The following is a 17,281-nucleotide window of genomic DNA, read 5'->3' as shown; positions in this document are numbered from 1 at the left end:
CCTACCCCCAGTGTGATGGTGTTTGGAAATGGGGCCTTTGGGAGGCCATTAGGTTTAGGTGAGGTCATGAGGGTGAGGCCCTGATGAATGGATTAGTGTTCTTAGAAGAGGAAGAGAGCAGAAACATCTCTCTCTCTCTCTCTCTCTCTCTCTCTCTCTCTCTCTCTCTCTCTCTCCTCTCTCTGACATGTGAATACACAGCAAGAAGGTGGCTGTCTGAAAGCAAGAAAGAGGAATCTGCTGGCATCTTGATCTTGGACTTCCCAGCTTCCAGAATTGTGAGAAATAAACCTGTGTTGGTTAAGCCCCCCAGGCTGTGGTATTTGTTATAGCAGCCCCGGATGAAGACAGATGGTATCAGGGTGAGGAGGAGGGTGACACAAGTGGGGCGCTTAGGAGGCAAAGTGTAAGGAGGTCCTCACTGCCAGGCTGTGCAGATGGAGGCTCAGCCCCGTGAGTGAGTGCCTCCTTACATTGTGTAGCCTCATTTGTCTCGCCCCAGTCCAGCCCTGGGGAGGATACTCTTTATAACCCAAATTAAATGGGCTCAAATAAACAAGACAAAAAAAAAAATAGATTGTGTCACTGAGAAACGCAAGAGGTAGTTCTGGCTTCCAGGATGGTTGTATCTCCAGCTCCGTCTCCAGTCCCACTTTCTCCTTCCTTGGCTTTGTTCTCAGCGAAGCTCTCATTTCCGAAACAAGATGGCTGTGAGCAGCTATGCATCTCAGTGTTTTCATCTCTTCCACCCAGAGAAGATGTTGATTGGATTTTCTGGCTCACATGTGCAACCCTGTGCCAATCCCTGTCCAAGGGTTGCATGTGCTGACTGACCAGACATGATCAGGTGTCCAGCCTTGTGGTGGGCAAGATAGCAGCCCATCACCGCCCACTCCACCAGAATCACTCAGGCTGATGAGCAGTAAACCCCTAAATGACAGATATTGGACCAGTTGGCTGAGGTCACTTTCACCTATAAGCCTATAGTTTTATGGGAAAGTGCCACACAAAAATTTGGAATTTTCTCAGGTAATCTGGGCCTTATGGGTGTATCTGTATAGTTTTATTGAGACGCTTGAGGCTTCAAATGGTCATGGTGCCTCCGACAGAACTGCTTTGGTTGCAAGTGATGGAAAACCTCAGTCTGAGCTAGTTTAAGCAACAAGGGGAATTTTTTAGCTTGTGCAGTTAAATAGTCGAAGAATGGCTCTGGTGAGGTAGAAAGTACACAACACCAATTCTGTGTTGTTCATTCAGAAATAGAGCCATGCCGGGATGGAGAATACATTCCCCACTGCCCATTGAAGATAGGTGTGGCCATATGACAAAGTATCAGTGGAATTCAAGAGAAAGAGAGGTCTGCAACACCTGGATGCCACTTTGATTTCAAGGCTGCTCCTCCATGCTCTCCTCCCCCTTCCTGGGCAGAGGCAGTGACCGGACCCATCAGCTAGAGATTGAACTTCCTATCTTCCCAGGACAATCTGCCCACCTGCATTGTTTCATGAGCGATAAACTCAGATCCAACTGAAATCATTGCATTTTGGGGTGTAATTGGTATACCCGCTTCCCATGTGCTTCAATAACATAATGGGTCCCGTGGGAGCAGGATAAGGGGATTTGAGCAGTGTCATCAGGATTTGGCTTGCTTCTCTTTATCTCTTTCTGCTGCTTCTTTGTGGCCTCCACTCTCAAAGCTCCTGGGCTCCATCCATCTAGACTCCATTTCAGCCACACGCAGTGCGAGTCTTTGCCCCGGGATTCAGCAAAAGTAATGCAATTAACTCAATCAGACAGCTTTGGTCATGCGCCCACTGTCTGCGTCTGTTGGTACATCTGATGGAAGGCAGTGTGCAAGGCTGCACACCTGTACTGGGGGTAGAGGGGAGATACGTACAGTGGTTTTCGAACCTAATCCGTTCTGGAAAACCGAGTTCTGAAATGTTCAAAAACCAAGGCACGGTTTCCCCCTAGAAAGTAATGCAAAATGGATTAATCCATTCCAGACCTTTAAAATCAACCCCTAAAACTGCATATTTAGCATGAATTTTACTATCTAATAATACTGTAGATTCATAAAATTTATGGCGTTCGTAAACTGAAATGTTCATCAATGCAGATGTTCGAAAACTGAAGTACCACTGTATACTCAAAGTGCAAATGGTGACCACCGTTGAAAGAAGGGAGTCTGGATGTTGCGGAAGCAAACAGAAATGGATATGACAAATAAGAAGTCCTAAGCGTTGAAAAACAGGGACTGAATAGTGATTTTTGTGTGTGTGTCACACTTATCTCCAATGAAACTGAACTGTGTGTGATTGTATGTGTGGTTGGCAGTGTATGGTTGTACAGGTTGTGCACTGCACAACTCTGAGCACTTCTTACACTGCGTACCTCTGAATTATTTCATTCCCCTTCCACCATGGTATGTTTTGGACAAGTGTAAGTGGCTGTCCATCTTGTGAATAGTATAGCACAGTCTGAGTGTTTTGAATGTATAGCAGTTTGACATCACCAAAAACAGACAAATAAAACCATATATTGGATTCAATCTGGCAATTAAAAAAAATCACTTGTCTCTTCACATCTAGTTGGATATTTTCTAGTTTGATTTTAATTTCACTTCTAGCTTAATTATTTATGGATGTTGATTATATTCAACATTAACTATCAAGGGAAAGATTTCTCAGTCTGTTTTTTCAGTAATTATCTCTGTTATCGTGAGCCATTTACTTCAAGCTCTTCAGGCCTAAATTCCTTTACTCTTTGTTTTTACGATACTATGGATTTGGTCTACAAATGATATGTTGGACAAATGCCTTCCATGAACACATCTATTTCATGGCAACCATGGACAGTTTTTTTGTTTTGTTTTGTTTTAAAGTTCTAAGCCTTCAAAGAGAATTCTTTAAATGATTTTTATCATTTCATCTTCTTTTGGTGAGAGGTTTAACCTTAAAATATCATTTATATCAAATGACAACGTGATGACAGAGCTAATGGTTTACTCCACAGCAAAAAGAGTCCTTCCTGCCAGAATATTTGCTTTTTGATTGTCCCAATTTAGTCTCAGTTCTCCTATGACACATTCTTGGGTCTTTCTCTTCTTTAAGTGACACCCTTCAAACCAAGGTGACTCAAAGCTGGTGTTCCCAGTGAGAAAGGAAAGATTCATATAATCTTAGAGTTGAAAGGCCTTCGAACGTCATGGGATCAAATATTCCACTAAATAAATGAATCCTGTTCTCAATAGGTCAGAGCAAAGGTCACACAGCCTTGGTTTGGTCACCTCCAGGGACCAAGGATGATCCTATTTCCGATGCCATATTTGCCTTTGTGGATAGTGCAAATGATTACAGGTCTTCCTTGGAAAGCAACCAGAAACGGCCATCCCACATGACACCCGTTCTTCAGAAGGGGTATCGGACAGTGTGTTTACCTGGTAAATACACATTCCTCCTTTCAATCCTAGCCCTGTGGGACCTGAGGCCAGTCTCTTAATTCTTCAGAGCTTCCGTTTCTGCAAAATGTGGCTGATAGTTTCTATCTCATTATTCCATTAACTGGATTAGCACAATGCCTAGCAGTCCGGTGCCCAATAAATGGTAGCGATTACCAACTCAAGCCTGTTTCCGGAAACTAGTACAGTCAGGGGCAGGTGCATGCAAAGTCTGGTCCTCCTTTAATTTCATTCTACAGGCAGCGTTCCAGAATGGTTATGAGGGTAAGCTCCATAGCCAGGCTCTGGAGACGTAACTATGGACTTGGTATTTACTTACACAAGGGGATACCTAACTCATAAGGCACAGGGGAGTTGAAAGGGCCTAGAGCAGTACCTGGGACTAAGGATTTATTGAGCACCTGCTCTGGGCCAGCCTTTGGGGATACACATATTAATGAAACCAGATCTTAGCCCCTGGGAAACATATTAAGGTGGGAAAGACAAACTCAAACAAGAAAACTGTGGTAAATGATGTCATGGAGGGCTGGGGCCAGTGTGCCAAGAAAACCCGAGGGAGAGCACGGCTTAAGCCCTGGCAGTATCCCTCTCCTCATATGCCAAGGTCAAGGCAAACCTTGGCAACAACCCCCCACCCCACCCCAACACACACACGCACAACAGAGGTAAAAACCAGCCCTTTTCAGGGAAGAGATGAGGCTGAAGGGAAAGGCAAGGTAGGAGGAGGTGGGGAAAAAGTGAAATTTCCTCTCCTTCTAAAATAAGCCAAGGCGCTGAAAGAGAGGGAGCGTTATCTGGGTGGGCTGTCAGCGAGGTGAAGGAGGGGTGGGGGTGGGGGTGGAGGCAGGGCTCGCTCGGGGGTCCAGGAGGAGGGGAGTGATCGGTGGGGGAAGCGGGCGGGGCCAGGTGGAGGAGGGGGGACCAGGGGAGGGTGCGAGCCTGCGGGTGGCCACCGTCGGGCGCGGGGACCCGCGGGGCTCCTCCCCTTCGACCCGACTCCTTCCTCTTCCTCCTCTTCCTCCTCCTGGGCCGGGGGAGGAGGCAGGGCTGGATCCCTGAGCAGCCGCCGCTCCTCCTCCTGGCAGGCTGGCTGATGAGTCAGCTGACGCCGGCGCTCCAGCCTCGCCTCGCGCGCCGCGCTCTCTGCGCTCCCCCAAAGTGGCTGCAAGCCGGCCGCCCACTTTCAGGGTTGGGGGGGGGGAGGGCAGAGAAAGTGATGTGCGCGTTCTAAAGCCACGCCGAGCAGCAGCCGAAGCAGCTTCACCTCCTCAACTTTCTCCCCCGCCCCCACGCCTTCCCTTGACCCTGCCCTCCACCCTCCCCAAAGCCACTTAGGGTGCGTGCGCTTGGGTGAGGGGGTCACCGGCTGTCCGGGATGGCTTCCAATTTCAATGATATAGTGAAGCAAGGGTACGTGAGGATCAGGAGCAGACGCCTAGGGGTGAGTATCAATCCTTTTTTTTTTCTCTCTTCTGTTCGCTGGTTCAATTGTCTTTCTCCGGAGCCAGCATCCTCGCAGGGAGGAGGCAGAACGCCCGGCCGCGCGCTGGAGGGTTGCGCTGTGGTTGTCTCCGCCGGAATCCACACCTCCGGGCGCCGCCGCGGTCAGGCCAGCTCTAGGTATGTAATGGATCTATCTTTATCTCTCGGATGACTTGGCTTTCTGACGGTGGCCGCGTGTTCGGCTTCAATAGCCACTGGAGCCCATCGACTCGCAATAAATATTTCTCGGTAGCCATGGGAGTTAGCGCTGAGAACCCGGGCGGGTGCTGAGCTCGCCGGATGCCCCCGGTGCCCCTCTTCCCACTCGCCGCCAACTTAACTTTTCCATCGGATGGGTCGGCTGGCTGTGAACAAGGTCAGTGACCCATGTGGCCCCAGGGAGAGGTTTGTGCCCAGGGAAAGGTCTCTTCAGGATGCAGGAATGGCACAGTGACCCACCTCCGTCGCAGGTGTTGGCAAAGGCGGTGTGGGTGGCCTCTGCTCAGGCCAACTTGGGGTAGATAGCCGAATCCGAATGGGCCCCTGTCCTTAGCCTGGGTGGCGGGTATCTGCTGCTGGAATACACAGTGGAACCACTGGAAGGTTATTTAGGGTGGAACCTAATACCTGGTCCTGAGCAAGTGCTCCTTAAATAAGTACTAAAAGAATGAATGAATTAAGCGAAGGGTACTTGTAGGGGCCAGATGTTGGCACACGGATGGCTGCTGTCTTAAAACTCCCTCTCTTTTCCCCGTTCATTGATGGAACTTCAGAGGGCACTCATTCCGCCCGTCTTTGGGCTGGAGTGACGGCGAAGGAATTCCTGAGGGCGGGGGAGGATCCTGGAATAATTTTTTTTTTTTTTTTTTTTAGTTTCAAACTACCCCATTTCTCTTTGCCTTGTGTCAAGTATTATTCTGTCTTTGTTTGATAATGTCAGTAATGGTCTGGAATGGCCCTCAGTGGGAGTAGAGTTATAGTGATAAATGTCTTTCTCTACAGATATATGTCACTGGCACCTTTCTCTTATTTGGTCTTTGGATTTTTTTTTTTTTTTTTTTTTTGCATGCCAGATAATTTTACTGAAAAGTCAAAGGAAATTTTACCGTGGTAAACAGCTAGAAAGGAAAACCTGATGGGAAACATGTGTAGCTATTAAAAACTCTTCCCTGATTTGTTTTAGTCCCCTTCCTTCCTTCCTTCCTTCCTTCCTTCCTTCCTTCCTTCTTTCCTTCCTTCCTTCTTTCTTTCTTTCTTTCTTTCTTTCTTTCTTGTCTTTCTTTTCCTTCTTTTCTTTCTTTCTCTGCTGGTTACCATCTTTTAGTAATTATGTCCCTTGTTATTGTGAATATATAAATATATAATTAGGGAGAAATGTAACAGAACTAATCAAACCCTATCTCCCCTGCTTAAGTTTCCTTGATTTTCTTTTTTGCTATGCAGATATTCTCATCAGCAGGAGCAACTATTGTTGGGGTACTTAACTGAGTGACTCTCATGCAAATGGCAAGAAATAATAGGAACTTTATATTTTTGATAACCTTATGGGCCAACCAGAGTATTACGATATGAAAGGCAGTGTTCAAAAACACCATTCTGATTTTAGATTTACTGTCATGTCAGTTGAGGAAATTGTTAAGAGAGATCCATTCTGTGGTTGGGAACATTCCAATAGGAAGAGGCTATGCATTATTAATGCACAAAATGTGAATTATTCATAAGGATCGGGGTTTATGCCAAATTGTGACACATGGTGATTTATTTGAAAGACGAGTTACCATAACTTTCTAGCTTATAGTAATTGAGATTATTTTTCTATATTATTACAACTGACACAATATAGTCCTATGTGTGTGCCAATGTTTATGGACAGATATTTGAAGCAGAAGGAAAGGAAATATAGTTTAATTTGCATTCATTTTATATTTTACAGTATTTTGGATGCCCACGAGCAGCATACTTTCTCAGGATTTATTCCTTTCGTCTGTGTTAACACTCAAATACATTTTGAATATCTGTTGAATGATGGTATATTGCTCATGGAGAGAAAAGGTCAAAAATATAATCAAAGAAATCTGGTCTTACTTGTTCACATTGGTTTTATCACTAGTTCATTTTTTAACAAAATGTTCTTATGATATGATGTATGTACATAAACCAAGGAGGCTGGTTACAGAGTTGTCAGAAAGCGGTACAAACTAAAGTTTGAAATGGCGGCTGCTAGTAATGGTAAAGACTGCTTTGGAACAATGGTGTAGGGACCCTCTGTCCAAAGTGAGAAATGTTAATGGTATTTAGCTAGGCTGTGTACAGCCTAAAACAGCATGCAACACGTGTAAGTCTCAAGGAGAGGGAGGGCACTGCGTCTGTACAGGGTGGGCACTCTGGACGTGCACATTGAAATTGGCACAGAACTACAGAGTGAAGGCATGACTGCGCAATTCATAAGCCTCTTTAGGAACTAATATGACATAGTGGTTTTATTAATGGAATCCAGACAAGTGTCTGCGGATTAGAACCGTGTTTAGGAGGGTTTATAATTAAACAAGAAAACAGCATTTCATGGTAAGCAGCTGTTGTGCCAAGAAATGCTCCCTTGGATTTGGAAAAAGAAGAGAACAAATTCTGTTTCTATTACTCATTAGCTCTATGACCCTTGACCTCTCTTGGCCTCAGTTTTCTAACCTGTACAGTGAACACTATTGAGTTATATTGGGAGCATTAATGAGCTAATACCTGTGAAAATGCAATGAAAGCACACAACACTGATTCTGATTGTATTATGTCTTTTATAGAAACAAAGATGAGTTTGGATTGGTGGACGGATATAGGGATTATTGATTTTCTTATCCTTAGATCTAGAAGTGCCCTAAAGCATAAATGTTTCTGCAGCTGTAGACATTCTCATTGGATGAAACTTTTACACATTATATACATTTAAGTTATTTATTCTTTTAATGGGACAGGAAACATTCTAAGACCATCCCCATTCAAATGGGTGGTGGATAAGTGGTCATCTTTAGTTGAGATCCTAAACAGTTCAAGCGGCTGAGCAATTGAATATGTGTTGACTTCTGTCTTTGAACATAGAAAAGCTTAATGAAATTCAACATATGCAACTCAAAAATCTCAGTATCTTCACATCTTAATTCTCTAGCTTAATCTCCATTGGTTCGTGGAGGTCTCAAGCTGTGCCCTGGTACAGCATTTGTTCAGGAATGTCCATGTTACTATTTGGGGGGCTGTGGGGAGGGAAGGGGAGCAGCTGTCTACTATTATTTGGCTAGTCCACAAAAGGACCTCAAAATTTATTCTTAGCTGAGTGGTGAATCGAGCGATTTGTACATCATTAACCTGGCTGAGTGTGTGATTAAATGGCACATTCGAACTGTCCTCATTTGGTTTCTTCCTTTACCACCGAGAGGACTTCCCAGTCAATAATTGCTATGACTTGTCCACCATCCAAGCCTCAGAGTTTAAATGCAGACTTATTCTGTTTCTCTGCACTCAACCCCTCCATTGCTCATCTCGAAATACGCCTGTGTGCTCTGTCTACCAAGGAGCTCCTCTCCTGTGTAGTCCATTTCTCAACCTGGAGGTCTGACAGATGTCTCAGACTTCTGAGTCCAAACCCTTGATTGATTTCTCCAAACCGGCTTCTACAGGAGTCTGCATCTCAGCCACTAGAGGTCCCAACATTTTAGTTGCCCTGGTAAAAATCAAGTAAGCAGGCAAGCAAACATTCGTGTCATTTCTCTTGCCTTCCCTCCTCTCTCACTGCCACAACCCATCATCAGCAGATTCTGTGGACTCTTTGAAACAGATCTAGAATCCGACTCTCTCTCACACCATCTACTCTTACCACCCTGGCCCAAGGCCCCGTCATCTCCTCCTTGTAATATTGCAGGAACCTCCTAATTTGTCTCTCTGGCTCAAACCACCAGTGTCTTTCCTTGCAAATCACAGGAAAAGCTTTGGCAGGAGCTCTGAGACCCCATGCTGACTCGGATCCTTTTCTGTTGCTGTTCTCTCTGCTTGGAGTGCTGTTCCCCCAGGCGCCCGCCCTTCCCCCCTTCAGCCTTTCCTCAAATGCCACCTTCTTGTTGAAGCCTTCTGGGCACAGTTTTGTTTCCTCCCTCCTCCTCCCCTTCTATCCCTTCCTGTTTTTCTCTCTAGACTTATCATCCACATCATATACTGGTCTGTATATTTTCCTTGTCGATTGCCTGTATCTCTCAAATACCATGTGAGACTCCACGAAGGCTGGGAATTCTCTTTTAATTATATTATAGCTGCACCCCCCCCCCCCCCCCCCCCGCCTGGAACAGTGCCCAACAGAGACCAGGCACTCGATGAAGGTGTGTTGGGTGAATGAACGAATCTATCACTGTGTACTGGTTTAAAAGCATATTCTCTGACATGAGACTGTCAAAATTCCAATTCCCTGGCCGGTTATGTGACGTTTAATGAGTTATTTAACATTTGTAAGCCTCAGTCTTCTGTGAAAATAGCGAGACTCATAATACCTCCCTAATAAATGACCCTCATAAAAGGGCTTAACACAATGCTGGATGTGGTGGAAACCCAATTAATGTTTATTACTGCTCTCACGCTTACCACTCCCGTACTGTTAGAGGACAGTGGCACTGAGCTGGTTATTGTTTCCACTGCTTCTACTGCATAGCTCTCACCCACAAAGAACTAGATGATTAGTTAGGAAAACAAACTTAATATCCATAAATAGCATACCAGCACAGACAGTGTTTGCCCGTGATGCCAGCTATAGAAGGAATATGTGCCATTGTAAGGTTTTTCATGATCCTTAGATAAATGGCAGAGATACCAAGGACAGAAAGAAAAAAAATCGTCCCCATGGAACTTTGGTTTGAGTGAGCTCATCAGACTGGGAGGTCTTTCTGTTCATTTGGGGTTTTTCTGGGTGGCAGAGAATGAATTTGAAAAATTGGTTAGTTAATGGCCAGATTTTAGGAAGACAGATTTCTCACCCCTCTGTTGCTGTGTTTCACCCGACCCCAGTGTGCCGAAGAGGCCCTACTATTTCATTTGGAGGTTTTGGATTTACAGATGATCAGGAATCTGCATTTTCGTGGCACCGTGACAAAGTTATAAATATAACATGAAAATCATAGAAGTAGAACAAATTCACCATATACTCTTGGTGCACACGTATCTGTACACACGTGTGCACACACCAACACACATGGCCATTCAGTAACATATATGAAGTGTGGGTTTTCTTCCTCAGGAGAAAGAGACCTTGGAGATAACTTTATCAGGAGTGAGATTTTATGGTCAGATAGAATACGCAGGCCAAAGTCAAGACTACGCAGGCGTTGGACCCCATTTGAATCAACTTCACCGGTTTCCATGTTGGGAGTACTTTCCAGCTGGTATTTTAGCTACTGTCATTCAGTGGTCCATGTGGATGGTGGGATTAATTATGCATAAAATCAGCTTTTAATCGTCAGCCCCAAAACTGATTTAAGCAAAGAATGGCCAATTCAGGGACTTTGTCGTGTGTAGATATAAACCAAATTCCTGATGTGATGGCTTTCCCCACATCTGCCAATGTATTTTTTTTTTTTTTTTGGTCATATTCATTAGATGACTAGAAATATTTATTTTTAAGCAGTTTTGTAATTTTGTTGGGGAATCATTAACTTTGGTATTTTAAGAATTTAAGTTTCATTGGGGATATATTTGCTGCCATTTATTGTATCACTCATCAACTATTCGTTGAGTGCCTACCGTGTTTCCCCGAAAATAAGACCTAACTAGAAAACAAGCCCTAGTGTGATTTTTCAGAGTGACATCCTCTGAACATAAGCCCTACTGCGTCTTTTGGAGAAAAAATTAATATAAGGCCCAGTCTTTTTTTCGGGGAAACACGGTACTACTGTTAAGCTCAGGATAAACCATCTTTAAGTGAGACAGGTGCAGTCAAACATCCTCAAGGAATTAACATTCTAATTCTGGACTTACACTGTTAACTTGAAATTAATATATTCACTCTAATTTTAAGGTGAACTAGTCTGAGTAACAGGTCAAACGTTGAAGAGAAAAGATATCTTCCAATCTCTCCCTGCTCCCTGTTTGCGAAATGAGGATGGACAATTTTGATTTTCCTCTTACTCCAGGAATGTGATTCCAGTCAGTTAGAAAGAAATCTTTGGAGAGTCTAAGCCAGGAAGAGATTCTGATGCCCTCCTCCTGCCACCCCCTGTTTCTGTGAATTTCGAAACGAAATTGTGAGTTTAGAAATGCCACAGATCCATGCGAACGTTGAAGTTAAAATAGCTTCTTTCTAGCAGGCAGATGGCTACAGTTTGGATAAGTATTTGGATGCTGATTTTTACTGAGCAGGTGGGGAGGGGACTATCTTTATTTTCCTGGTGTTCTGAGCCTCTGCTTATGCCCTGGATCCCGGAGAACACAAGTGTTAGCTGTGCGTATTATGTTCTTGAGTGGAGTCCTTGAACAGGCTCTGGAGAGAGGATGCAGGAGATTTTTGTTCTCAGATGATGCTTCAGAGCTTCTATCAGATTTTCAGAGTTTGGACCTCCCTGGCCCAGACCCTCTCACCTCCTACCCTCTGCATCTTCCAAAAGGTTAAGAACCACTGTCTCATTTTTTAAATTATTATTATTTTTAGTTTTAGATAATAGTAGGTTCATGTGCAATTGTAAATAATAATACAGAGAGATATCCCCCGTCCTTTATCCAGCTTCCCCCACAGACATCTTTCAAGTCTGTAGTGCAGTTTCACAGCTGGTTTACTGACATTGCTACAGTCAAGATACAGACGGGACATTCCCTCACGGCGGGGTCCTTCCGTGAGGGTGAAACTCAGTGAATCAATAATTAGTTTGCAGTTAGATTCACCCTGATAGTCCACTGTTTTCTTTTTGTTTCTCCCCTCACTAATTGATTTAAAAGTCTGTTTTGTTCCCTTTCCTAAGTCTACACATGCCTCGGTAATCCATTTCATGGATTAACCCGAAAAGAGCAATTTCTTAATCCTCAGGACACTGGAATGGGTTTTGCAACTCCCTTGTAGTTTTCGCTAGTGACACACAAAGCCCCAGACCTCGGTGGCGGAGTCCAGAGATAACATTATCTTAAAACGGGCCAGACCCCGGTCAGGCAGGTCCGGGACAGCCCTTGGACCTGCCTGACCGACTCCCCCTTTCCTTTGTTCTTCTTGTGTACCTATAAAACCTTCTGTCCCTTCTAGGAAGGGGAGATGGCCTTTCGACAGGACTCTGCCATGGTCCTGGAAAGTTGGCAGTCTCAATCAGCCTGCTTTTCTTTCCACCAACCTTGGCTCTTGATTTTTAACTTTGTCAAGTAGCAGGCAGCCAGACCTTTGCATGGTACCACTTCCTCCTTTTACAGCTGCCCCTTGGGCTCCCCAATTCCACAACCCTAACGCCCTGACAACCACTAATCTGTTTTCCATTTCTGCAATTTTATCATTTCAAGAATATCATATAAATGGAACCATATAGTATGTAACCTTTTGGGCTTCCTTTTTTCATGGTGTGGACGCAGCATAATTTGTTATAGCCATTTCACCTGTTGAAGGTGAATTCCATTTTGGAGTGGTGGTTTGCAGTTTGGGGCTGTCATGAATAAATCTGATAGAAACACTGTGTGTGGGTTTTTGCATGAACGTAAGTTTTCATACCTCTAGATAAATACCCAGGAGAGCAGTTGGTGGGTTCTATTGATAGCTGCCTGGTTAGTTTTTTTAAGAAATGGCCAAATTGTTTTTCACGATGGTTTTACCATTTCACATTCACACCAGCAATGCATGAGTGATCCAGTCTGTGTCCTGGCAAGAATTTGATGTTGTCACCATTTTTCGGTGTTGTCTCTAGTTTTTATTTTAGACCTGCTGAGATATATGTATGGGTATCTCATTGTGGTTTTAATTTGCATTTCCCTAGTGGGCAGTGATGTTGAGCATCTTTTCACCTGCTTATTTGCCATCTGTATTTACATTTTAGTAAAATGCCTACTCCTGTTTTGTGTCCATTTTTTTAATTGGATTGTTTGTTTTTTAACTATTGAGTTTTGACAGTTTTTAAAATGTATTCTGGATGTTAATCCTTTTCAGTCATGTGGGTCTTAAGAAAAAATATCCCATGTATTCAATACCATCCTCTAAAGGAACTCCCGTCTCATGTCACCATGGGTGTGAAACTTCTCACCCCAACGCCCCCCCCCCAAACTTATCCCAAATTTGTCTAAACCTTTATCTTATCTTCCTTTCAGTCATATATACAATGAATACTTTAGTGGTTAATAGAAAGAGAAATTAGCCTGTTTTATGAATGGACTAACTCAAATTAAATTAAAACACTACTTTGAATCCAAAGTTTTACTTACTATAATTTTCTCTGTTTAGCAAAGCAATTAAAGTCTTAAAATGCATTTTATTATCTTAGTGCCACACATTAACTCAAAAGAAATTTGTTTAAAAAAACCTTTAAGAAATCATACCTCTTTGAATCCTCTAGCAAAATTTACCCTTCATATGAACAATTTCTTGGGGTTTCCAGGGACCTTTTTTCTGCCAATATGCAGATATTTGGGCTAATTTGCAAAAGAACCATTTTTGAGCCTGGGTTGTATTTCACCAACAGTGACCCCCAAATCTACATGTTAGGAAACTAGTCAGATCTTCTATACATAGCTGTTAATTCAGATGCAAAATGTGGTGTGAAGGGAGGTTTGAAAGGAACATTTCCCTGAGAGTTTGCTGCTGGAGAGGTCTTTGTTCTTTGAATCTGTCTTCTCCACTAATGGCGGATCTTCTCTGATTTTTTCCTGGCTGGTGGTTCCCTCTTGGTATCCAGATTTTCGCTTTTTACTTCCTGCCTCAAAATGGTCTGCCCTGACCACCACATCTAAAGTCTTCTACCTATAGCCCTTTGGAACATTGCTCTAATTTAAGCATATGCATAGGATATCTTAAGATTCATTTTCTTATTTTTGTGCCAGATAATTTCTTCTCCTCCTCCTCCTCCTCCTTTTTTTGGTTACGTTTTCTCCCACTAGGATGTAAGTTCTGTAAGACCTTGGCTATCTTGTTCACTGCTGTATCCCAGTTTTTAACCCATAGTAAATACTTAATATTTGCTGATTGAATGAATGAATGATTTTACTGGCAGGTCAGAAAAATACAATGCGGTATTCAAATATAAGACGACAAATAGAAAGCTGTGCCTATGTCCATCCCCACCTACATTTGTTGTAGATTCTATTCTCGAGTGGTAGAATGTTCTAGAATTTCTCATAAATATTGTTAGTATATAACCTGCAAATTCAGCATCAGGGAATACAGCAGTTAACAGTGGAAGTTTGGATTGACCTTCTTAAAATTAAGTTTTATTTGATGCTTTTGGGAATGAGTAATATGTACACTTGGGACACAATTTAAAGGTTCAAGGTTTATAGCATCGAATGATAAGATTTCCTTTCATCCTTGTCCCCAGGAGTCATCTAGTTCCCTTCCCCAGAAGCAATCACTGTGAATAGTGTCTTCCAGAATAGTCTATGTATAAAAAATTAGCGTGTGTATGTATGTGCATAATATATAATTACATACTCTTCTACACAATCGTTTTCTTACTTAGCAACATACCGTGTTTCCCCCAAAAATAAGACCTAGCCGGACAATCAGCTCTAATGCATCTTTTGGAGCAAAAATTAATATAAGACCCGGTCTTATTTTACTATAATAAAAGACCAGGTCTTTAATATAATATAATATACAATATAATACCGGGTCTTATATTAATTTTTGCTCCAAAAGACGCATTAGAGCTGATTGTCCGGCTCGGTCTTATTTTCAGGGAAACAGGATATCATGCTTTTCAAGAATTAGGTAGGATTTCAGTATATGGATACATCGAATATATTTATTTACTTATCCTTCCTCCCTTCCTTCCTTCCTTCCTTCCTTCCTTCCTTCCTTCCTTCCTTCCTTCCTTCCTTCCTTCCTTCCTTCCATTATTGAATATGTGCATGATGTAGGTGTTATTTTTATGCCCATTTTACAGATCATTCCCGAGAAGTTAAGTTTTTGTCCTGGTCACACAACATGGCAGAGCCTGGATTTGAATTCCAGCTGCATCTCTTTTGGAGCATTGAGTAATTCCTTGTCTTCCTCTGTTATAAACATTGCCGCAGACCACCCCTCATCTCACCCAGTGATGACCATATTGGTGAATCAATTCTTAGAAGTGGGGCTCATTGCCCAAGCATCTTCAGATGTAAAGTTTTATCCACGTTGTGTTGGAGGGTGTGCCCCAGCACGCTATGAGAATGCCCCTTTCCTCTCATCTTGCAAAAAGTGCTCTTTTTCAAGGGCCTGCTAGTCAAATAGGTGAGAAATGGACCCATTTGTATATAGATTTTTCTCAAGTATTAGACTGGGTTCTTGGCAATTTTATGATTTGAATCTTTTTAGTTTTGTAATCTTTTTTTCTTTTAAGAGTGATATTTACTCAACTTAAAAAGTAGTTATTAAGTAAGGGTTTAGAAACCCATAGAAGATGATTTACTTCCTTAGAAAAGCACCTTCCTGGGAAATGCTATATAAAAGTGACCTAGAAGATATGATACATCATATGTTAACTGTAACTATTTGTTATTTTTAATCTAAAAATAAGTATAAAATTGGAAATTTGATCAATATATATTGGGTAAAAGGATATATCTATTGACTCAAATAAATACATATTGACTAATGTAGCCTAACCAATACTTTTCTTAGCTTGGTCAGTCTTATAAGATGCTTCCAGTGGGTCTAGCTGGGAGGGAAGATGTTAATGTTTTTCCTGATAGAATATATAATTTCTGAATATTCCATATATATCAAGAACCACAAGACCTTGCTTAATTCGGAGTCTTGAGCCTCTCTTTTCTCTCTCAGCTCCAGTCACGTGAGCTCCCTTCTGGCCTTCACAGGACACGCTCTTTTTCCTTCACATCCTTTGCACTTGATGCTTCTGTTTATCTGTAACGCTCTCCCATGGCTGGCTTTTCAGTTATCAGCCTGGAAGTCACCTCTCAGAGAGTTGTTTGACCATCCAGTTGCGGGTGGCCTCGCTCAGACATTCTCTGTCTCACCCCCTTTTTGTTTGTTTCGGGCTCGTTCCTCACCATTGTAATAGTTTTTTCAATTATTCGTTTCTTTAGTGTTCGTTTCTTCTACTGGCCTCTGAGCATGGAGAGGGTAAGATCTTTTTTCTGTTTTGTTCATGGCTGAATTCTCAGTGGCTAGAATAGTGCCTGGGCACATAGTAGGTGCTCAATACACAGTTAAGTAAATGACTGAAACCCTAAGATAACATTTTGCATATTAAATTATGAAACAGACAGGAACCCTAGCATATGATGTGTACACATGTTCGGAAATCCCAAGGAATTCCAAGAGTTTTGTGGGATTCTCTTGGGTGATTTGGTTTGTAGCCTTTTTGCAGTCTCCCACCTGCAGTGCTCAGTGCAGGGAAAATACATGGAGAAGAGAAACCTGGCTGGAATGAGAAGGGCCTGATTTTGACCCTGTCGTGCTGCTGGCCGTCTGCTGTGACCAGAGCGTGTCCCTGAACTTCTCATACCTCGGCTTCCATTGTGGCAAAACGGAGACATAAATGTCTGACCTTCCTCTCTCACCAGCAGGCCGCCTCCAAGCCAGAAGTGTGATTGTGGGTGCAAAGAGCATAGCAAGCACACGAAACAGTCTCTTTAGCCCCAAGTTGGTCTCCCCAGTGCCCCATCGTTGGCCTCCTGAGTGGAAAATAGCGGAGAAAACTTTGGATGCCACCCTGTTGCTGTGACATGTCTTAGGCCCAAAACAAGAGCAGGAAGCTTTTCAAATGTATGACTTTGGATTTCAAATGGCAGAATTGAATTTCTGGCAAAAGAAAAAAAAAAGAAAAAGGAAAAAAGGTCCATTCTACCACGAACAAAAGATGGTATATTTATCAATTCTTTTTAAGTAGTGTTTTACATTACATGCACATGGTAAAGAAATAAAATAATGCAAAAAGAAAAAGAATAGAATGAAGAGGAAATTTCCCTCCTACTTCAGACGTAGCCATTCGAGGCAGACTCTTGTATATATGTCTGGAGATATTTATGCACAGGCATACATGAAAATGCGTGTGTTTGTGTGTATATAGTTTGTTTTTGCACATACGTGCTCGTATTCTTTAATATTATTACGTATATACACTGTCCCTTTACTTTTAACTTATGTTGGGGCACTTTACAAAAATTTTTATGGATGCCCAACATTCATTTATT

The 17,281-nt window shown here is 42.7% G+C and overlaps 1 protein-coding gene across 2 annotated transcripts in view; it reads left to right on the top strand.

Moving 5' to 3' along the window:
* The first annotated feature begins 4,456 nt into the window (after window positions 1-4,456).
* Window positions 4,457-17,281, top strand: part of DOK5 (docking protein 5) — a 126,521-nt gene continuing 113,696 nt past the window's right edge. Inside the window, exon 1 of one of the 2 annotated variants that reach the window (XM_019726052.3) lies at window positions 4,457-4,901. In XM_019726052.3, coding sequence (XP_019581611.1) covers window positions 4,836-4,901 — 66 coding nt within the window. In that variant the 5' untranslated portion in view covers window positions 4,457-4,835. Of the gene's footprint in view, window positions 4,902-5,181; window positions 5,319-17,281 lie in introns of those variants that run through there. The other variant, XM_019726053.3, reaches the window with a different exon arrangement.

The sequence above is a fragment of the Rhinolophus sinicus genome, chromosome 13, assembly GCF_057876585.1.
Source record: "Rhinolophus sinicus isolate RSI-liver-muscle chromosome 13, RSI-T2T, whole genome shotgun sequence".
Lineage (NCBI taxonomy): Eukaryota > Metazoa > Chordata > Mammalia > Chiroptera > Rhinolophidae > Rhinolophus > Rhinolophus sinicus.
The sequence above is the reverse complement of the archived record's forward strand: the minus strand, read 5'-3'. Positions and strand labels throughout refer to the sequence as shown.